The sequence below is a fragment of the Helicoverpa armigera genome, chromosome 9 (assembly GCF_030705265.1).
Source record: "Helicoverpa armigera isolate CAAS_96S chromosome 9, ASM3070526v1, whole genome shotgun sequence".
Classification (NCBI taxonomy): Eukaryota; Metazoa; Arthropoda; class Insecta; order Lepidoptera; family Noctuidae; genus Helicoverpa; species Helicoverpa armigera.
Genome location: NC_087128.1, coordinates 9684525 through 9706186, shown reverse-complemented (window position 1 = coordinate 9706186; position 21662 = coordinate 9684525). Strand labels below are relative to the sequence as shown.

Here is a 21662-nt window from a genome sequence, read left to right as displayed (position 1 = left end):
AAATATCTTTGGCCAGTGGGCCAGTGCAGCATTTTGACACTTGACAGCTGATTTGTCATGACCTGACCACAGCTGTGTGACAGCTGTCGAGTCTATTTTGTAAACATCAGCCGATGATTTGGGCATGAACGTATATTTTCCATTTTATATTGCGATTTCCTTGTTTGTAAAAGAGTGATATAACAAATTAATACAGTAGAATGTCTTCCAAGTCTATTGAAACTACATTGAATCCCGATACATACTGGGATTCGATAAATATTTTGGTATCAAAGCCACACGTTATCAACAAGAGGTTATGGGGCAGCAAATTATGGTTTAGATGTAGTGGAAAGCAAAATGTTTTAGCTTTAACTGAAATTACAACAATTAGTCCACTGAATGAATCTGTGACTGATGACAATATTGAAAAGTTAAAGACCCAAATTCTGAAAGACCTTAACATTGATAGTGTAGTTGAATCTGAAGACAGAGATAGTACAATCGAAGTACTTCTCATAGAATTGCTTCCAAAGAATTATTCGGACAGTCAGGCTTATCAAATTGTGTGTTTGCAAAAAGAAAAGTGTACAGTCACATTCTATAATGTAACACCACAAAGCCTAGAACAGAAAATATGTCCTGATTTTTCATATTGTATATTTCTGTCTAATAATCAAATCACGCTAAGAGCTAAAAGTGGTATGTTATTATTAAAAACTATATTGAGATTAATTTATTTGTATAAGATGTACCTCAATATAGTTTTCTTCCAGATGAATCAAGTAAGTCTTATAAATGGCTTGCCAACACACTGCTTCCTCAACTTATCAAGTGGGGAACTAATCCTATTAATGATGAAGCCAAGACTAATGTAATATGTTCCGAATCATTGTCATTAGTTTCACAAACTAAGTATTATGAAAAATACAATGATTTGAAGATAAAATATGGAAAAGAAATGGTCAAGGTAATATCCAAATAGGATACATTACATTGCTTCAGTAACAAATATTAACAGCTGTTTACGTGAAATCCACAATCCTTTTCACTTCAAATCTTGGTCTAATCTTCACCCCCATGGACACCTACTGACCCAAAAAGGTTACATAAGGTTAGAGGTGGCCATGGAATTGGAAAAAAGTAAATAGAATTTTCTGTGTTTGTTACAGATCTGGCCAGAATGTACAGATGCAACAAAATTTGTGTATGAAGATGTTGCAATTGCAGCATATCTGTTGCTTCTATGGGAGGACAAGACAGGCAACAAGAAATCTTTTGTTGATTTAGGATGTGGAAATGGCCTACTGGTGTACATACTAACAAAAGAAGGTCACACTGGTATAGGCTTAGATGTTCGAAAAAGAAACATCTGGGATATGTACCCATCTGATGTGAAATTACAAGTATGAATAACTCACAATTTTAATTTGTAATTGTTTTTATTTCATTTCTAACTTCAATAAACATTCTTCTGAGAGTATACATGTTAAATGTAGTAATTTTAACATTAAAATACTATTTTCAGGAAAAAACTATAACACCATCTGACGCATCAATATTTCCTGATATGGACTGGATTATTGGAAACCATTCCGATGAGCTTACACCTTGGATACCAGTCATTGCAGCCAAGAGTTCATATAAATGCAATTTCTTTCTACTCCCTTGTTGTGCTTATAATTTTGATGGAACTAAATATCAACGTAAGAACTCATATAAAAGCCAATACAATGATTATTTAGATCACATAAAACACTTGTGTGAAGATTGTGGTTTTAAAATAGGTATAGATAGGCTTAAGATTCCTAGTACTAAGAGAATATGCTTAGTTAGTAGTGGCAGAATATATCCAGAAGATGAATATGCAGTGTACTGTAACAAAATTGATGAAATAATAAGCAAAGATTCATCCAACACATCACACAACATAAATATAGATAAAGAATTTAAAGCCCGAGAACCAGTTGAAAGAGTAAGAAATTGTACTCAAATTGATAAAGGTGTAGTGGAGTCTATAGTTGAATGCATTAGCCGATACTTGTTAGAGGGATGCACAGAGTCAGATCCCAATTGGTCCATTGGAAGAAAAGCTGAGTTCAATGAACTAGTTCAACTTATCCCTCAAGAACATTTAAATATATTGAAATCTGAATGTGGTGGAATACAAACACTCTTGAAAAATAATCACAATATTTTTGAAGTCCAATCAGGAAAAGTTGGACTTAGATATCCAAAAACAATAAATGAAGTTGTTAGTAATAGTAGAAAAAGAAAGTTAAAACAAATGCCTATAAAGGTGCAGCAGAAGAAATGTTGGTTTTATAACAATCATCCACAGGGGTGCCCCTTGAGTGATGAAAACTGCAGTTTCCTTCATGTGAAAATAAGATAAAAAGAAAATAATAAATCAAAGTTATAAAAAATAGAAAATATATTTTATTTATACTCAGTCCCAAATAAGATAAGATACACATGACCCAAAAAAATAAACCTTAAAAAGAAATAACATTAACATTGAAACCAGTTATAATAATAATTATGAATTCCATATTCCATCAGTTATAATTGAAAACAATTTATATAATACATATTTACAAGATATAATCACTTAACATCTAACCGAAAGAAGGAATGTAATAAACTCTTAATCTAGTTCAAAAAATTTGTTGAGTTCACTTAAATTCCTGGCATCCACCTGTTTTGCCAGTTCATGTTCTCCCATAAATGCGCAAACCATTCTTAGTGTTGTCCAAATTGTAGAAGAACTAGTATCAGTAGAAGATTCTGGAAACATGCTTGTAGCTTTGTGCTGTTGGTTCAGAGCCACTAAGAAGTGTTCAGCAGCTTGTCTATGTGCACCCAGATTCATACAAGTGATACCAACATTGTACCTAGCCCTAATAAACCCAGGCTCTAAGTTCAAAGCTTGGTGGTAAGCATCCACAGCTTGCTCAGATTTGTCACTATTGGCTAAAGTGGCTCCAAGCCTGTTCCATACTTTTGCATTGTCACTCGCCACCATCAAAGCTGTCTTAAAACAGTCTACAGCTTTGTCATACTCTTGACTGATGTTGAAGACTACTCCCAAAGCATTCTGGACATCTGGATCAATCTGATTCATATTCAAGTGCACTGTCTTCAGGTAAAGTGCCTTGACATGGTTTTCTAAATCCTTCACATCTAATTTCCTGGGATCCACATCCTGGGGGAAAATATCTGAATATTTAGGACTAGCTTTTAACCAGTCCAACAATGCAATGTAAGCATATCTGGACATATTTTCATTTGTATATGCTGCAGCCAAAGTGATGTACCCTTCCAATTGTGTTGGATTTATTTCTAATGATTTTTTCAAAGCTGTTATTGCCAAAGGATCCTGTTCATTTTCAGCCTGTGTTGTCCCCAAAAGGAACCAGGCTTCTGCAGAATCAGGTTGTTGCTGAGCTGCGGCTTCAAAACACAATACAGCTCCTGGAATATCACCCATTTTGAGCTTTTCCTTGCCTATTTCCAGAGCACTTTTATTTTCCAACATAACATTGCCTTCAGAGAATGTATATTCTTTAGCAATTCCATTAGCTGCCTCTGTATCCCAATAATTAGTAACATCACTGAGTTTATCCCATTCATCTTTGTATTTCTCAGCCATTTCATCTAAAATTTCATCTCTGCTGAGTTTCCTCTGGTCTTTTACCTCTGATTCACCTAAGTTGAGTTCTCCGGCACTTATTTTCTTCATGAACGACATGAACTGATTGTACGCCAACTCATCATCCTCTTTTACACTATTAACATATTCTTGAGCTTTTGCTTTTACATCATCACTTTCCATAGCTTCAACTTCTGCCTCATTGACAAATTGAATTGGGATGTTTGCTACTGGCTGTTGATGTAACATTGGTTGCTGCATCATATGAAAGCCTGGCATCATTGATTGTGCCATGAATGATGGAGAAGGCCCTGCAGTCCATGGTCTACTGACTGAGTGATGAGCACTGACTTCTGGAACGTACGATGATGTTGAGGCGCCTTTTTGCACATTCTCCTTGGGTAAATTGTTTAGCAAAGCATTCATGTTAAAGGTAGCCTGTGGATGATAATTCTGTGCCAAGAATTCACTAACCATACTGTCGGCACGAGATTGCATTTGTGAGTTAGCATCCCGACGAACAATATTCGATAGCTGGATAAGAGAGTTATTGCCCCCACAGTCACCACCAACCAGTTTATTTAACGACATCTTCAGAGAAATCTTAGACTCTTGTATGGAAATATTATAATTTGACTTCAACCATTACACACAATGATATTGTATGATATTTGTTACAGAAACTCCAAGAATCTAGAAAATGTGCAAAGTTCACAAAGAAGACGTAAATATATAAGCTGTCAAATCTGATATGTCAGAAATGACGTTGACAAAAAACTGTCAGTTCACACTGTCACACTGTGTCACACACACTGTCTCAAGTGTCATTTATCAGCTGTAAACTTTTTTCACAAAGCGGCATTTTCGATTTTATGATATGCCCTACTAAATTAAAAGAAACTTCGTATATAGAAATAAATTATACTTAATTAAAGAACCCAATTCAGGTCGAAAGTTCCTAAATAAAAATCATGTTCACAGTTTAGAGGTTATATAAGTGAAATTGAGGTTAAGTTCATTGCTTGTTTTGAATCTAAGGTAATAAATAAATAATGTCGGAAACATCTCCGAATGATGAGAAGGAAACTCAGGAAAACGTTCAAACAACGACCGACGAAGACCAGGGACCGGAGGATAAGTGGGTGGTAAGGATATTTTGTTTGACTTTTACTTAGTGCAAGTGATTGAGCCATGCAGTGCTGTGAAAGAAATTTATGCCTAGCAATAAATAAAAACCCGCCGTTAAGATGATCCACTGACCAAAAGCTGTTCGTTTTAAGTTAGGTCATAAGTTTCAAATCAAATCATATTTTTTCAGTATAAAAAATCATATTATGGCTATACTAACTTGTTAAAAAGCTCAAACAATAATATAATATTCTTAATTATTAAAAAAAAAAAAAAAAAACGTAATTTGAAAACAGGGACATTATAAAAACTTCAGGAAAGTTGGTATTTTTACGGCATGACATTATACACATACTTGCTGTATACATTATTTACTTGTGATTGTTTAATTTCTTTTAGATAAGAGACTGTGAACTGTACAAAGATGAGTACAAAGAGTGCACAAGCTTCAAAGGCCGGTTCCAACAGTATTTTGTCTATGGTGAGACATTAGACTGCAACCAGTGGAAGAAAGACTATGACAACTGCTGTAAATGGGAAGACAAGAGGGACATAAAGGCTGCTGTAAGTATAGCCGTTTAGATACTTTTTATTCGGGTCCATGAAGTTATGAACTGAAGTAGTCAATAAAGCCACAAACTGGTCTTATAAACTAACATAGTTTTTACTGGTTCCATTTATTCTCAGGAAGCTTTAATAGCCAGTGAAAAAGCAAGAAGGATGGAAAGACTAAGAGCTCATTATAGAAATGACATTTGGAAAAAACGGGATGCCCCACCTGCAGACTGGGACAAACCATTACCAGAGTGGATGCAAAAAAGAGATGAAAACACCTACCTTGCTGTGAAAGCTAAAGAACTGAGAGAAGGAAAAGTGGAGGAAGACAAAAAGTTTTGTACCATAATGTGACCAGTGATAAGTACAAATTATTATTGTAGCTAATTTATACCTAATAGTTTTAGTTAATAAAGTTAAGCTGTACATTTTTGATTTGATTTTGTTTTAATTAAGCTCAGTCAGACCTCAGAAGAGGACCTCAGTATTAGGTTGCCATGGCAATAGTCCTTGTAAGTTTGGAAATGCTATACTAGCGGCTCCAAAGAGGTCACAGATGTGTGGATCAAGGGCGTCTTAACTGGACGCCGCGGTCTCAGAGGCGTCGCGAAGTGCCCCCTCCACCAGGAAATTTCATTTATGTATGATGGTCGACAATGGACCACCTAAATCAAGATCTCTAACTTCTGGGGGCCCTAAGTATATACTTTTCTCGTTCCCATCCGCGCCACCACGGAGGAGGTCAGTTACTGTTCTGAACAGATTGGAGCCCAAAATGTTTACACAATGACTGAGACTCTCTTTAATCAAAGTACGCTAATCCAGCTGTAGCTGTAGTAAAATTAATTCAGTAGGTTGGGATAATAAATGAACGTTTTGGGAGAATATCCAAGACAGATCTTCAATTTTTGGAATCGAATTTAGGATTTTAAAATAGCGCACAGGTTAAACGATGATTGGGGTGGGCGAACGCGCATTTCCATAAAATTCTATTTCCTCAAATATCCATTCATACAACAACATGTTTTTTCGTAAATCGATCGATTGATTGAATTGAACCGTATGAGATATTTTAAGTCCGACGACCCTTTAACATTATAAGATCTATTATAACTAACTTATGATCTTGTTTTTACATCATCTTTGTACTTGACGTAATTAAATGCAATTTTCAATGTTGTTATTAACTTTCTTCATGTAATGTAACATTACGCGACAATACTCAGTCTTAACAAACCGATTGGAAAAAGTTTATCAATTACTCCTGACCTGGCAACCGAGTTATCAGTCAGATAAGACGTAGCAGTGCCTTTAATTGTTCACAAACATGATAAAATTTGTTTACTGCATATCTCGCTATTTTAATGTAATATACGTATTGTAAGATAGACTGTAGTGAGAGCCGCACAAATGAGCCGTGTATTGTGTCGGAGAGTGTTGTCCCTGCGGTTGATAAGAGTGCCAATGGCTCGTAACGCGTCCTCCTATCTCATCGACGACCCCAAATACTCCTTCCTAAAGGAGCTGGGACTGCAAGAGAAGAATGTAGGAGTGTTCAATGGAAAATGGCAGGCCAATGGCCAGGTGAGTTGATAAAGCTATTATTTGTACTAAATAAATAAGATAACCGGCAGTAGTAAACTACTGCCACCAGTGGTTAAGAAATTCCTTTCGGTCTAATATCATTATATTCAAATTCATAATTGATAGGAGTACACAGTAAAATTAATATAAAACTAAGAAGTCTACTTTAAATAATATTTAAAATTAAAGTCTATTACAAAAATACAGCCATCGAATTAGAGTACTAATCAAAAATATGTATTACAAAAAATACGTAACCTAAAATTAAAATAGGTACATAATATAATTTTAACAAAGTTAAATGAAGAAGAACAGTTATTTGCCTTTCTTTTTCCCCTTCCCCTTCGGCGGAGGTGGCGGCGGCTCGGGTTCAGGCTCGGGCTCAGGCTCGGGAGGAGGTGTCGGCGGCAGCTGCTTATCCGGCCACAACCGCTGTATAAACTCGCACACTAAATTTAAATTTATAGTTCTTGATTTAGGTGTCTTTGGCCCTGGGAATACCCATGATAACTCTTCTATTAGATCATCATCGATAGCCACACGGTCTTCAGCTATTCGTTCGATGAAGTCTTTGGGAGTAACAGATCTATCGTACTCCTTTGCCAATTTTAGGAAATATAAGGCTGTGTCCACTTTATTCTTCCTGCCAGACTTCCCGAGGTACTGAGCTCGTTGCAGAATCAGTTCTCTAGCATCGGGCTCCACGATAGTCCAGTTTTGTAATACGGTGTCAAAGTAACATTCGAAGTTTTTGCGACTTTTCATCCTTTTTACTCTCGCAAGCAAAGCTAAGAATGGCTTCTGAACACAAACGCCTTTCATCACTAAGCTAGTTATTTTGATTCGAGGTCGTAACATTTTTTGCAACACAGCCTGAGCATCTTGCGGAGTCAAAGGATTGTAGGACAGGTCGAACGTTGTTAATTTCTTAGCCGAAATCAAGTTAGATATTATTATTTCTATTGCTTCCTTTTGCAACTTATTGTGGCTCAAGTTTAGCACTGCCAACGTCGGTATAAGGAGAATATTTTTAATAGCGTTAGCCACACGTTCTCCTTCTAGAGAATTAAAACTCAAATTTAATTCCACTAACCATTCGCTTAACGCCAATTGATCCAGCATTTTTACCATAGACGGCACATGGAAGAAATTATTCCAGGAAAGATCTAGACAAGTAAATCTGTTCTTCCACTCCCAAACCTCTGCCAGTGCCAATGCGGTCTGTCTGCCAAGCTGGTTCTTCTTTAAATTGACTCGTTTGACGGTCGCACCTTCAAATACCTGTTGAGCAAAATGAAGGCCACCGGCCTCGCCAAGCTCGTTGTTAGCAAGGCTCAGGTGCTCCAATGTTCTATTTAGACGGAAGTTGTCACCCAACCGAAGTATACCCGAGGCGCCAATACGACAGCCGTCCAGGATCAGCTCAGTCAGTGTATTATTGGTGGCTAACATTCGACCTAGATGGTAACATGCATCGTCATTAAGAAAATTGCCAGTTAGATTAAATGTGCACACATTTTTGTTATATTGTAAAGCCTTTGCCATGGCACGAACACCTTGTGGGTTTACTCCATAATAACTTATATTTATTTCCGAGTTCATTAAGTTTCTGTGGAACATTCTCACTGGACAACTATTCATTTCTTTGCATAAGTCTAAATATAGATCTTGGCCGTCGTCTGGGTATACAACTGGCTTCTCAGATAAAAGAAGGGCTTCTTTTATACCAGGATCAGAAACACCTGGGTAGTTATAATATAAATGTCTAAATATTGAGCTGTCTGACACTGCTAGATATTTGTTACATAGGAGTCCACTTCCTGGATCGTAGAGTCCTTCGGCATTGAGCTGTCTCTTTTTATTTTCTTTTACTACGGGAGCTATATACGATGCCCATTCATGGAGGGGCGCTTCCCCTACGGAACTTTGTTCCTCCTGCGCCACAAACAAGAAGTCAATAGTCTTATCTGAATGGCCTGAGTCACTGGTTGACTCCATGAGGTACGACGTAAAATGGATTTACAATAATATTATAAAAATAAAGTAAGATAAAATTTAACATAAGTTTAATTTCTTTAGAAAAACACAAATTGTCAAAATGACAATAAGAAGTGGTAAATTGTACCTCTTTGTCGAAAACATACTTACCAAGTAGGCGTAAGGTATGTTTTAATAATTTAATGTTTCCAACTACGCTACGGTTCTGCACTGGAAAATAAAAGGACGAAAGCAAATGCCACTCATTAGATAATTGCGTACAAACTTAAATACTTAATATAGGTACAAACCTACACATCTGGGCCTAAGTTAATTTTGTTATGCCACGATAACGTTCAAATATTATATGTATGTCTAACTAAAGATCGAGAATATTACGCATTACGTCAGTTAACTTTGTCTCTTTTCTAGACTAGCAAGGCACGTGTAGGTAGGTATAAGAATGTAAATATACTTTATACTTACAACTTACATCTATTTTACCCTATAGGTAGGTACGGCTACCGAGAAGGCCCCTTTAGGTGCATGGAATCACAAAAAATCTCAATCTACATAACTAATTAACGAGTTCAAAGTTTGAATAAACATAGTTATTGTTCTGTACAGTAAATAATCCCCTCTGTTTTACTGACACGAGCTAAGTGCCTATCATTATTGTACTCTTGGTGATCCAATATAATACTGTTCATATTTATAGATGTTCATTTATTGCAATAAAATGATTATAGAAATGGAAAGCTAACACACACATTTATCTGTCGTTAACATTACGACGTAAGTTATCTGCATCAATAAGATCTCCTTGTAGCATAGTACCCATGTAGCTCATTAGCGAACCCAGGTACTCCTTAATAGCCTGATGGATAGGAACGGTGACCTGTCTATTGGCTGACCACGACAGACGCATACTATCCTATTTTATTTACGACACCACAACACTGTCGTCTACATAGACTTATTTATAACTGTTCACCAGATCATCAAGTCATTCAGCCCGGCTAACGGTAAGATCATAGCCGAGGTGCAGGCCGCCAGCGCCTCTGATTACGAGGCCTGTGCTGCAGCAGCTCAGGACGCATGGCACACGTGGGCGGAGCTCCCCGCACCGGCCAGGGGCGAAGTCGTCAGACAGATTGGAGACGCCCTCAGGGAGAAACTGCAGCCTCTTGGACAACTCGTGTCTTTGGAAATGGGTAAGACCAACATTATGAAGGGTGTTACATGAACCTGGTTCTGTCAATTATAAAGATCGTCGCTTTGGAGTTCGTAGTAATTAAAAGAGCCTTGATTTATAAAAGTCTTATGTAGGTAATCAGTACTTGATTGAGTTTGTTGACTCGAATCTAATCTTAGACAGCGTATGATAAACATTTACACCTACATTTGAAGATGGCAATTTATATAAATATTATGTGATATCTGATAAGGAAGATAAATGTTTGAAGGTATACCACCAATGTTGAAAATATTGCCGCAAGCAGATAGATAAGTTTTGATTAGTTACTATGAGCTAACCGAACTACTTATTTTTGTAAGCTTGATATGTGAAATTGAAACTTAACGAGCACAGTCGACCTAATCTAATGGCATTATTCAGAATGAAGTATTAGGTCGGTTACGCTAGTTCTAGCCTAGCTCTGTTCTTACTCCCTCACTGCGTCTAAGGACAAATACTAAGCCAAAATATTCAAGGCAGCCAAAACTGCACGTCACACTCGCTCTTTCCAGATAGTAGTACCTACTTAATTTCAGAAATTCTAATCTATTAACCAAAGTACCCACAATTGAACTCAATATTGATCCAAATCTCCTTCCCCAGGAAAAATCCTCCCCGAGGCTATTGGTGAAGTCGTAGAATACATTCACGTTTGCGACTTGGCATTAGGCCTGTCTCGTACTCTGCCCGGCACCATCTTCCCCTCGGAGCGACCTGGACATGTGCTCATTGAGAAGTGGAACCCTCTCGGAGCTGTGGGAATCATCACTGCCTTTAACTTCCCTGTAGCTGTGTTTGGATGGAACAGCGCTATTGCTATGGTAAGGACTATACAAAATGGTGGTATGTGGTCAAGAAGTCGTGATCGAAAATGTATATAATAGGATGAAGTTGTAGTACGTAGATGGTTTGAGGGGTGCCAGAAGAGTCCCTGAGAAAAATATAGGTACCTACGTCAAAGTTTTATCGCCATAGCAAAGGTGCTCTATCTACTTTTAATTAACAGTCTCGAGGAAAAATCCCAAGTTTAACATTAATTTAACAGCTATCTTATCTTGAGGAGTAAATAGGCAAAAATATTTGTTTTTATCACAGCTTAGTTCTATATCAAGGTTAAGAATGATATGTATAAATGTTATATCATGGCGTAGAATAGTTTCTTTAGGTGACGTCATATTAAACTTCTCCATTTGAATAAAAAATCATCGATATATACCCCCTACACTTTAGACCTTGTCCCTAAAAACTAGGCAACCTTCTCTTTCCCCTTTAACCCAAGTTTCATACACCACTAGGTATGCGGAGACGTCAGCGTATGGAAGCCATCGGAAACCACCCCCCTGATCGCTGTAGCGGTCACGAAGATCGTAGAAGGCGTACTGGAGAAGAACAACATTCCCGGCGCTGTTGCCGCTCTGTGCGTCGGCGGGAAAGACATCGGAGAGAAGATTGTTAAAGATGACAGGATGAAGCTCGTCTCCTTTACTGGTAGCACAGCTGTTGGACAACAGGTATCCACTGACTTAGACTCAAAATCATAAATCGTTTATTCAAAGTAGGCTGAAAAACAGCACTTTTCGAATTATACGAGACAGCCCCAAAACGTCCACCACCACAGAAGTAGGAGAAAAAGAATTTGTGACACATCCTATTATCTAATTTCTTCACCATCAGAGAAAATTACGGAGTAATCTCTCAATAATGCGCCCAAAAACTAACACCCCCTACTTCTAGGTGGGAGTAGAAGTACAAAGACGTTTCGGGCGCCACCTGCTGGAGCTGGGCGGCAACAACGCCATCATAGTGAACGAAGACGCTAACCTGGACCTTCTGCTCAACGCGGCCCTATTCGCGTGCGCAGGTACCGCGGGACAGAGGTGCACTACTACCAGGAGACTGCTTATTCACAAAAAGGTAACTTAATAGTTAAATTAATCATGCATATTACAATACAAGACTCCCAAAAGTACACAAAACCGTTTATAACTATAGAAAAAAAAGAAAATCTGAAGAATTTGAAACTTACTTCTTTTTTTTTAATCGGTTAAAAATAGAATTTGTACCAGATAGTTTTTGTGTTCACGTCTTTTGGTCGTTTCAGCGTACATAGAATTTTACACATCAGAAGGTCAGAGAATCCGTTCTGGGAGTGTATGTAGTAGCACCAATTATGGTAATGAAAAAACATTTGTAACAAAATACCATTTCCCAGGTCTACAGCCAAGTCGTAGCTCGCTTAACTAAAGCCTTCGCTGGAGTGGTCAGCAAGATCGGAGACCCGCTCCTGTCCGAGACCCTTATTGGACCTCTGCATACGCCCGCCGCCGTTGAAGCTTACAAGAAGACTGTTGCTGAAGTCGTTAAACAAGGAGGCAAGATCGAATTTGGAGGAAAGGTATATTTCATAGATCGTTTTTGCTCCGATAACGTCATCATCTACCTAGCCTTTTCCCGAATGAATTGGAAGTAATTAATCGTTTAGAACACTCTTGGAATTATGAAAAGACGAGAACCTTTTTTGAAATATAATTTGGTCTACTTTCACGCTGTCTTTCGAAGACGCAAGAGTCCCCTGCGTACGGCCAAATCACATATTTCATAAATAATCTAACAAATTAATTCGCCAGGTAATGGAACGCGAAGGATTCTTCGTGGAGCCCACGATCGTCACAGGACTTCCCCACGACTCCCCATTGGTGAAGACCGAGTGTTTCGCCCCTATCGTCTACTGCATTGAAATCCCGGACCTCGAGACCGGCATCAAGTACAACAACGAAGTAGAACAGGGCTTGTCTTCCAGTCTCTTCACTGAAAACCTTGGAAATGTCTTCAAGGTATGTAACAAGGGAGGCTCTAACAGTTATCTTTAAAAATATCAACTGTGTTGTTAATATATCACATCGATGGTTTGATATAAGTTAATTGTGTTAATTTTTGCACATAAACTCGCCTATTGCCAACGTAACTGGCTGCTTTATGACGTAGGATGTTTGTGTGTGTGTGCCACCGGGCCATAATAGCATTCCCAAGAAGAGGACCATATACATCGATGGAGCAGACTATGTTTAGTGCATTACACATTTGCTGAAATTAATCTGTGTTTTTAATTCTAACTTATTTATACTTTTGTTTTCGCAGTGGATCGGCCCCCACGGTTCAGACTGCGGTATCGTAAACGTGAACATCCCCACCAACGGCGCAGAGGTAGGCGGCGCCTTCGGAGGCGAGAAGGCGACGGGAGGCGGTCGCGAGTGTGGCTCCGACTCCTGGAAGAACTACATGCGCCGCTCAACCGTCACCATCAACTACTCCGGAACCATTAAACTGGCACAAAACATCAAGTTTGGAGACGAATAAACGTCAAAACTTTGGCGTATGGCAACACCAGCCACCACAGATAAAAAAACAAATATGGCGGTTGTCAACTGTAGCTGTCACATAATAAAAACTATTTTCTTTATGGAGTCATAATATCAAAGTATGTTTTTAAGTTCTTTTTACACAGTATTTTTAATATTTTTTGAAGTGTTTTGATGTATTCCACTAATGTTATGTAACAGCTTTGTATAATATGATAAGTCTTTCTATAATAGTGTATAAGACTGAGGAGTTTATAAATAAAATAAATATTTAAAAATCATTTCATGTATTCCTTTCAGATTTCCTTATCAGTCCATTGAGCTATTTATAAGTTTAAAGATTTACATTTATCTTAATTAAAAGTAAATACATTCTTTGTATGGAGCGAACATTATTTATATTGTAACAAAAGAAACAATTTTACTACTTACAGTTACTGTCCAAAATATACGAAGACAAAAAATCCATTTTTACTTCGTAGCAAAAAATTATTTGTATTAAAATACTATTCATATATATAAAACAGCCTAAAAACAGGAGCATTGTTGTCACATAATACATAACTATATTCTTTCCCTTATTTCCTATAAATAATTTATTTTGGATGGTACACTCTCCAAATATCTACAGCTATGTCCTTATTATGATGCTTGTGAAACCTGTATGTGGCCGGCAGTGGATATTTCATTTCAGCAATGACACTACCTTTCATACCCCAGTCCTTAATCTTCTTTTCTATGTGAGCTCTGCAACATCGAGAAGACTTTAATTCTATTCTGGATTAAATAAGAATTGGAGTTTTATTGCACTACTAGCTTTCGCCCGCAGTTTCACCCGCGTCCCGTAGCCAGATGTTGACAAAAACCTTCTCCCGGGTCAAGTTGTGTACCTCCCCTCTAATTTTCAGCTAAATTGGTGAAGCCGTTTTCATGTTATGTCGTGACAACGGAAAGCGGGTTTCATATAGATATGGCAAACCAGCAGAAATAAAAAAAAAATACAAATGGGTCTTCAATAACAACTTTTCATTATTTTTTGAAGTAATTAATTCAATTTGGGGGAAGTGAAGCCAGTGGTAGGATAAATCTTACTACAAAAACAAAGTGGTACCTTGTGGCAGTCTTGTGCAATGAGTAAACACTATCACTGCTGAGAATAGTACCCATTCGGAGAAACTCTATGTCTATTCCAGCATTGTTCTTTGTACCAAACGGGGGGTTCATCAACACTGTGTCGAAGTAGGCTTCCCATCTGTGAATAACGAGGAATGAAATAAAAAATGATATTCATGTATTTATAGGTGTATAAATTATAAAATTAAGTATGGATGTTGGCTAAGTTGGCTTTTGACATCTATTATTAACAGACACATTTAATTTTGTGGCAAGGTAAGTATACATACTTAGTATGGTTTTTTTCTCTTTCTCATTATCAAGAATATTACCTGCACACTCTCGAATCCAGAAAGTCACACTGTATAGCATCAATGTTGGTTATTTCCATGTCATCAACGTTTTCCTTGAATACTTCCAGTACATCATCGTCAATATCTACGGAAGTCACCATGCTAGCACCAAGCAATGCTGCCCCAATGCCCCATATGCCAGGCCCACAGCCAGCATCTAGCACAGTGCAGTTTTCTATGGATTCAAATTGTGTCTGTAATAAAAAGAGATTTCTTTTTCAGTATATTATATTATTTATTTAAGATTTAAGAATGACACTGGGTTATTGGATTGAGAAGGAAGACAGGCAGTGGCTACATGTAAAACCCTGGTAGTCAGCTACATCCAGTTAGACTGGAATTCAACCCTACATAGTTGGGAAAAGGCTTGGGAGATAATGATGATTTTAATAGGACACTGCATGCTTTGTCACACAGAAACAATTGTGAGCGATTTCTCTGCTTACTCAACATTAAATAGGAAAAAATATATGTTAGATATTTCTGCCATATTAACCTGAATAGTATAAAGTGCAGTAGCTGCAAGTTGGGCTGGAGTCTCATATTGTTCATACTTTATTTTAGGTTCTGCAAACCCACTCAAGCTCTCCAAATGGCCATGAAGGGTCTTCAGCTTCATAACAGCAGACATGGCTGCTCACTTGCTATCAAATCTGGGTAGAACTGGTAAGATCTGGTTTCCGAATGAAGAGTCCTGAGACACAAAGTAGCCACAAGATGTGGCGTTTGCGTGTTGTAACGCTGCTCTGTGACTTGTATTCACTATGTTAGCTTCAGGCAGTTGAGGGAATCCCTGAAATGGAAGCATACAGTGTGTTTAAAAAATTATAAAGGTGAATAGATATTAGTGATTTATTAAAATCTGCACATACTGCGTATGGTTAGCCTTTATCTTTTTGACAAATAAATATATAATTTTTAATCAATTGCTGTAATTGCTAAGAACATATCAGATATACTATGAACAATAGCTAAGAAATATTGCTTACTGCTGTAGCAGAGACTGGAGGGATTGAGCACATAGGCAGCTGACTGACTGGATTAGGCTGAGTCAGAGATATGGAGGTAGCAGTCAGTGGAGCCACAGCACCCTGCTTCAAGAGCATCTGTTTCTTCAGCTGAAGCTCCTCCAATATCTTCCTATTCGTTAATTCTGTAACAATAAAACTCTATAAATTATAAAAAGTTCAAGCATGGCTTAATTAAGGTAACAACCAAGTTCCGGGGAAGTATAGCTGTACGAATTACAAAATGTTTGTGTTTACCGCTCATTTTTATACTAAGAAATAATCAGCATGGATAATTATTGTAGGTATTCAAACTTCTGGTATTCTTGAAAGTCTTTATTAATAGTTAAAGAAATACAATCACATTTTGTTAGGAATTATAACATTGTTCTCACTGGTTTTTACATCATGACAAATCACACCACCGTCATTCTTTTTCATAGACCAACAAACCCTACATTTTTAAATGTCATAGACTATAAATTCCTAACACCTTCTCCTATTTTTAATATATGAACATAAATTAAAAATACCTTATAATTACTTCAGAAACACCATCAGTTTTCAAAACATTAACTTAAACAAGTTTTCAAAACATTAACTTAAACACTTCTAATTATAACTCTCAATTTACACAACAACTTTATCGCAATGAAATTTAAATTTTTCTTTATATAGTGGTTTCGTCAACATATCCGCTATCTGATAATTTGTAGGACAATATATAATATCTAAATATCCTTTCTTATAATTTTCGTGTATAAAATAAAATCTCACATCTATATGTTTAGATCTCTTGCTGAATGAACCTGTTTTTATCAATTGGATAGCACTCTGGTTATCAATATTCAAACTAATCTTAATACTGCTACCAATTAATTCACTTATAAAAGTCTTTAAGTATAAACACTCTTTAACGCAATCTGCTGCTGCTATATATTCAGCTTCAGTTGACGATAGACTTACTATCGGCTGTCTTTGGAGCACCAAGCTATAGGTCCACCTGCCAACATTATTATGAACCCTGTTGTACTTCGTCTGGTCTCTGTACAACCTGCATAATCTGAGTCACAATATGCATGCAATCTTGTAATATCTTTCCCAGCATTATACAAAATCCCTTTATCTCTCGTTCCATTCAAGTACTTCAACACCTTCTTTACTGCTAATATGTCTTGCCTTGATGGATTTTCTACCTTTTTACTTGCTTCATTCACAGCTTGACTGATATCTGGTCTTGACCTGGTTGACAAGTACAATAATCCACCAACTAGTTCTCTGTATGAAAAATCTGACGTAGCCATCTTAGATTCATTTTCCTTTCCCACAATGCATGGAGTATCTGCAGCTTTGGAATCATACATATTATATTTTCTAAGTAATTTTTCTGTATAATTCTGCTGATGCAACAAAATGCCTTGTTCTGATCTTTTATTTCAAAACCTATATAGTTTTGAGGTTGTTCATATGTTTTAAGATAAATTCTTTTTCCAATTGATGCAAGATCTGTAATAACTTTTCCTTGTCTTTTGATATGGCCAAACCGTCATCAACATATATAGCCAATATTATAGTTTTGTCTTCGTTAAAAAACACACACTGATCTGACTTTGTAGCTCTCAGTCCAAGTTTCCTTAAAGTTTCTGTAAATCTTTTATTCCATGTCATTGGTGCCTGTTTTAGCCCATATAGTCCTTTCTTTAAACGACAAATTTTATTAGGCTGTCTTTCATATCCTTCAGGAATATACATAAATATGTCTTCCTTTAACTCGCCATACAAAAATGCTGTTTTCACATCAAAAGTTATCATTTCATATTCCTTTGAAGCAGCAATTGCTATTAATGATTTTATTGCTGATTGACTTACTACTGGACTATATATTTCTTGATAGTCAATGCTTTGCTGTTCGAAGCCTCTCGCTACAAGTCTTGCTTTGTAAGTACCATTTTCTTTTACACAAAATACCCATTTACTTGACAATATCTTGTGTCCTTTTGCTCTTCCTATATCAACTATTTCCCATGTATTGTTACTTTCCAATGATTCCTTCTCCGAATTTATGGCCTTCTCCCAATTATTCTTTTCAGCAGACTTCATGACTTCATCATACGTAAGTAATACATAATCTTGCAGGTAAGCTGGTTTTTTCCGTTGTCGTTTTGTATTTATAGTTTCTATAGTTTCTATCTCTGCAGTATTACTTTCTTTATTTTCATCATTTTCTACTTCATCAATAATATCTGATGTTGTCTTCTATTACATTCCTTTGTTGTTCTAACTCTTCTATTTCATAATAACTGTCATCACTTTCTTCTTCTTGATTTATTTCTTCTTCATTATTACCTGGTATTATTTCTGTTATCACCGAACTTCCTGTTTCTTCATACTTTTCTCCAATTTTCTTATTATTATTAATTATAACAATATCCCTTGCTATTTCAATTCTTCTTTCTTCTTTATTCCACAATCTATATCCATTATTAGTATATCCAATCATGATTAACTTTTTGCTTCTTGGATCTAGTTTCTTAATATTTGAATGTAATTGTTTAGCATATACTATTGAACCAAACTTGCATATATTAGATATATTAGGCCTTTTACCATGCCACATCTCATAAGGTGTCTTATTCTTCAAAGATTCACTTGGTAATCTATTTATAATATAAGTAGAACAGTATACAGCTTCACCCCACATTTCTTTATCTAACCCTGAATCAAATAGTAATGCTCTGGTTTTATCTAATAAGGTTCGATTTAGTCTTTCTGCTTTACCATTTAGTTGTGGTGAATATGGTACTGTATAATCTAGTTTTATTCCCTTTTCAGTACACCATTTTTAAAATCATTGCTTGTGTATTCACCTCCATTATCGCATCTTATGGTAGATACCTTTTCTGTTCTCTCTCTTTCTGTTTCTTCTATATAATGTTTTAAATTTTCTTTAACTTCATTTTTATATTTAAGCAAGTATATTTTTGTAAAATGAGTATAATCATCCATGACGGTTAAAACATAACTATAGCCATCATAAGTTTTGTTTTCGAACGGTCCACATACATCAGTATGTAATAATTGAAGTGGTCTACTGGCTCTGTTTCTTACTGTGTTAAATGGGAGTCTTGTTTGTTTAGCTTGTGTACAGATTTCACATTCGTCTATTTGCCTTAATCCATTTATTTTTATTCCATCTGCCACATCTGGTAATATATCTAGTATTTTCTTTCCTGGATGTCCAAGTCTTTGATGCCATTCTAAGGCAGTGCCATTTTCTTTCATTAACAGTGTTTTTTCTTGCATATTATTATCATCCAAATTAATTTTATATAAACCGTTTTCTTTTTTCCTGTTAATATTAATTCTGACTCCTTATATATTTTACATTATCTTTGGTAAATATAACCACTCCTTGATTGTTTGTAACTGCATTAACCGATAATAAATTTTGTGATAAGTCAGGAACAAGCAGGGTATTATTAAGAGTACATTTATTGCCAATGACTTTACCAGTCCCTTTCACCTCTATTGTTTCTTCATTTGCAGTCAAAACAGATGATGGTTTACATTCAAAAAATTTTAGTATGTCTAAATTTTTGGTCATGTGTGCAGTACACCCAGAATCTACAACAAATTCTTTCAGTTTTGGTTCTTGAATTTCACCGTTTGTAAAATGCCTTTTCTATTCTTTTGTTACTTTTTTCTTCATTCTCATTCTTATTCTTATTTTTGAAAAACAATTTTCTTCTCTGTGATTAATTTTTTACAGATTGAGCACTGTTTATTTTAAACTTACAGTCTTTATCTTCATGGTTGTCCCTTTTGCAGATATTACAGGCTCTACAGTCTTTCTTCATGTGCCCTGTTTTGTTACATTTGAAACATTTTATTGTATTAAACTTTTTCTTAGATGTAGATGAAGATGTAGCTTGAAATGCTAGCTGCTTGTCACTTTCTTTTGCTTTCAACATTCGATTTTCTTCAGCCAGAAGTCTGTTTGTTAAATTTTGAAGGGTTTTTTTATCGTCTGCCATGCATTCCCAAGAAGTTATAAAATAGTTTAAATTATTTGGTAAACAGCTTAGTATTTTGGATATGACCATTTCATCATCTATTTTGTTCCTAGCTGATTTATACGAAATTGTAAATTTTCTATTTCGCTTATTAATTGGGAAAGCGATTGACTGTCCTGTTTCTTATATGTGAAAAACTCTTGTAATAGGGCATCTTTGTTTCTTTGCTCAGAACCTTCGAATATTTCACATAATTTTACGTACATTTCACGTGCACTGTTGCAATTAATTATGTGACCTTTTAGTTTCTTATCAATACTGCTTATGATAATTCTTTGCACCTGAGCATCTTTGATACTGAAGTCACTTTTCTTGTCATCTTCTTTTATTTGTGCAATTGTTTTTGCAAGATTTGCCGCTTTTAAGTGTATATTGAATTCAAATTTCCACAATAAAAATGTTTCCGCATCTTTTAATTTTTCTATCTGTATTATCTCAGGTTTTTCCATTTTTTAGTTTTTCACCGTTTTTTATTTTCTTCCTTGTTATTACTGTTTTTTAGTTTTTTTCACTTGTTTTTCATGTTGGGTTTTTCATTACCCAATCCCGGTTTTTAATTTTTTCTTCTCGGGCGTTCTGGGCCCATAACCTATTGTAGGTATTCAAACTTCTGGTATTCTTGAAAGTCTTTATTAATAGTTAAAGAAATACAATCACATTTTGTTAGGAATTATAACATTGTTCTCACTGGTTTTTACATCATGACAAATCACACCACCGTCATTCTTTTTCATAGACCAACAAACCCTACATTTTTAAATGTCATAGACTATAAATTCCTAACAATAATAAGTGCAAATTAAAATATCTTTTGCTCAAAAACTAACCTCTTTGTGCGTTAGGCTGAGGAAACGCCATCTAATATCCTGCTCAGTAAAGATTTACTTGAAGATATAATGCATAAGGTTCTTAGTTTTAGTGTGATAAGGCTTATTAAATTACTTCTTTGCTAAGGTTTTCAAGAATAAAAAATACAACATCAACAGATGGATTGGCCAATATTGACATTTACAAAATAATGACATGACACCACACACACATGACACTCATGACACTGACAAAAAGGAGGACGATCGAGCCAGTAGTGTTGTACTTTAGGCCAAGTCCAATCGATATTTTTTATTCTGGGGTCAGGGTCAATTTATCTAATAATTTTCAAATCTAAGTTACAATCCAAGTACACTTGTACCAGACTAATAAAAAACGATTAATGATAATGATATTACGCTACGCACATATTTTAACTCATTGTAAATATTGGTACGCGCATGTGAAACGAAATGTAAAAACACATTCCGTTATAGTAATGTAGCGGATCATGACCATGGCCATCGTAGATTCGTATTTTTTGTTATTATTATACAAAGATGAAAATACCAAAATTCTCACCAAATTTAAGGCTTTCATACTAAAAAACATATAAAATATTTTACTGTAGCACATTATCCAAAAACCGGCTGACCATCGTAACTGACCGGAAATCTTGTCTATCAGGATTGCCAACTGTCCGCACTGATTCTAATACGTATTTTCCGTAATTACCGGTTATGATGTAGATGAGAATTTATTGACGAACCCGCATTCCCAAATCACTTTTCTTCACATATTTGATCCCTTAAAGCAAATTAATATTTATGATCGCTTA

At 36.0% G+C, this 21662-nt stretch overlaps 7 protein-coding genes across 7 annotated transcripts; 3 read left to right on the top strand and 4 right to left on the bottom strand.

Annotated features, from left to right (window-relative positions):
• The first annotated feature begins 58 nt into the window (after positions 1-58).
• On the top strand, positions 59-3183 carry LOC110372530 (probable tRNA (uracil-O(2)-)-methyltransferase). Its single transcript, XM_021329308.3, has 4 exons — positions 59-681; positions 756-949; positions 1152-1385; positions 1508-3183. The coding sequence occupies exons 1-4, from the start codon at positions 201-203 to the stop codon at positions 2372-2374; spliced, it is 1776 nt and encodes a 591-aa protein (XP_021184983.3). The 5' UTR covers positions 59-200; the 3' UTR covers positions 2375-3183.
• On the bottom strand, positions 2396-4376 carry LOC110372531 (peroxisomal targeting signal 1 receptor). The gene has a single exon (XM_021329309.3). The coding sequence runs from the start codon at positions 4220-4222 to the stop codon at positions 2627-2629; it is 1596 nt and encodes a 531-aa protein (XP_021184984.3). The 5' UTR covers positions 4223-4376; the 3' UTR covers positions 2396-2626.
• A 67-nt stretch (positions 4377-4443) lies between these two features.
• On the top strand, positions 4444-5747 carry LOC110372532 (synaptic plasticity regulator PANTS). The gene is made up of 3 exons (XM_021329310.3): positions 4444-4776; positions 5159-5323; positions 5447-5747. Exons 1-3 carry the CDS (start codon positions 4684-4686, stop codon positions 5666-5668), a joined length of 480 nt encoding a protein of 159 aa, XP_021184985.3. The 5' UTR covers positions 4444-4683; the 3' UTR covers positions 5669-5747.
• Positions 5748-6654: 907 nt separating this feature from the next.
• On the top strand, positions 6655-13752 carry LOC110372538 (putative aldehyde dehydrogenase family 7 member A1 homolog). The gene is made up of 8 exons (XM_049839306.2): positions 6655-6898; positions 9873-10089; positions 10716-10933; positions 11408-11623; positions 11847-12026; positions 12325-12507; positions 12740-12946; positions 13251-13752. Exons 1-8 carry the CDS (start codon positions 6725-6727, stop codon positions 13467-13469), a joined length of 1614 nt encoding a protein of 537 aa, XP_049695263.2. The 5' UTR covers positions 6655-6724; the 3' UTR covers positions 13470-13752.
• LOC135117274 (leucine-rich repeat-containing protein 74A-like) lies at positions 7214-8896 on the bottom strand. The gene has a single exon (XM_064036089.1). The coding sequence runs from the start codon at positions 8894-8896 to the stop codon at positions 7214-7216; it is 1683 nt and encodes a 560-aa protein (XP_063892159.1).
• LOC110372539 (rRNA N6-adenosine-methyltransferase METTL5) lies at positions 13742-15569 on the bottom strand. Its single transcript, XM_021329320.3, has 4 exons — positions 15434-15569; positions 14917-15131; positions 14583-14723; positions 13742-14218 (listed from the first exon to the last, which is right to left on the bottom strand). Exons 1-4 carry the CDS (start codon positions 15566-15568, stop codon positions 14068-14070), a joined length of 642 nt encoding a protein of 213 aa, XP_021184995.3. The 5' UTR covers position 15569; the 3' UTR covers positions 13742-14067.
• On the bottom strand, positions 15437-21016 carry LOC110372610 (SOSS complex subunit C homolog B). The gene is made up of 3 exons (XM_021329449.3): positions 20845-21016; positions 15927-16090; positions 15437-15730 (listed from the first exon to the last, which is right to left on the bottom strand). Exons 1-3 carry the CDS (start codon positions 20873-20875, stop codon positions 15575-15577), a joined length of 351 nt encoding a protein of 116 aa, XP_021185124.1. The 5' UTR covers positions 20876-21016; the 3' UTR covers positions 15437-15574.
• Between the last annotated feature and the right edge of the window lie 646 nt (positions 21017-21662).

Bases quoted from the DNA above. Each gene is read 5' to 3' on its own strand.
- LOC110372531 (XM_021329309.3), bottom strand. From the start codon at position 4,222: ATGTCGTTAAATAAACTGGTTGGTGGTGACTGTGGGGGCAATAACTCT.
- LOC135117274 (XM_064036089.1), bottom strand. From the start codon at position 8,896: ATGGAGTCAACCAGTGACTCAGGCCATTCAGATAAGACTATTGACTTC.
- LOC110372538 (XM_049839306.2), top strand. From the start codon at position 6,725: ATGAGCCGTGTATTGTGTCGGAGAGTGTTGTCCCTGCGGTTGATAAGA. The intron at 10,090-10,715 runs GTAAGACCAACA...CTCCTTCCCCAG, and splicing joins ACTCGTGTCTTTGGAAATGG to GAAAAATCCTCCCCGAGGCT. The intron at 10,934-11,407 runs GTAAGGACTATA...ATACACCACTAG, and splicing joins GGAACAGCGCTATTGCTATG to GTATGCGGAGACGTCAGCGT.
- LOC110372532 (XM_021329310.3), top strand. From the start codon at position 4,684: ATGTCGGAAACATCTCCGAATGATGAGAAGGAAACTCAGGAAAACGTT. The intron at 4,777-5,158 runs GTAAGGATATTT...AATTTCTTTTAG, and splicing joins GACCGGAGGATAAGTGGGTG to ATAAGAGACTGTGAACTGTA. The intron at 5,324-5,446 runs GTAAGTATAGCC...ATTTATTCTCAG, and splicing joins AGAGGGACATAAAGGCTGCT to GAAGCTTTAATAGCCAGTGA.
- LOC110372610 (XM_021329449.3), bottom strand. From the start codon at position 20,875: ATGGCGTTTCCTCAGCCTAACGCACAAAGAG. The intron at 16,091-20,844 runs GTTAGTTTTTGA...TTATTGTTACAG, and splicing joins TCAGCCTAACGCACAAAGAG to AATTAACGAATAGGAAGATA. The intron at 15,731-15,926 runs GTAAGCAATATT...CTTCCATTTCAG, and splicing joins CTCCAGTCTCTGCTACAGCA to GGATTCCCTCAACTGCCTGA.
- LOC110372530 (XM_021329308.3), top strand. From the start codon at position 201: ATGTCTTCCAAGTCTATTGAAACTACATTGAATCCCGATACATACTGG. The intron at 682-755 runs GTATGTTATTAT...GTTTTCTTCCAG, and splicing joins CACGCTAAGAGCTAAAAGTG to ATGAATCAAGTAAGTCTTAT. The intron at 950-1,151 runs GTAATATCCAAA...TGTTTGTTACAG, and splicing joins ATGGAAAAGAAATGGTCAAG to ATCTGGCCAGAATGTACAGA.
- LOC110372539 (XM_021329320.3), bottom strand. From the start codon at position 15,568: ATGTCTGCTGTTATGAAGCTGAAGACCCTTCATGGCCATTTGGAGAGC. The intron at 15,132-15,433 runs GTTAATATGGCA...TTTTTATTACAG, and splicing joins CTGCACTTTATACTATTCAG to ACACAATTTGAATCCATAGA. The intron at 14,219-14,582 runs GTACCACTTTGT...TCGATGTTGCAG, and splicing joins TTGCACAAGACTGCCACAAG to AGCTCACATAGAAAAGAAGA.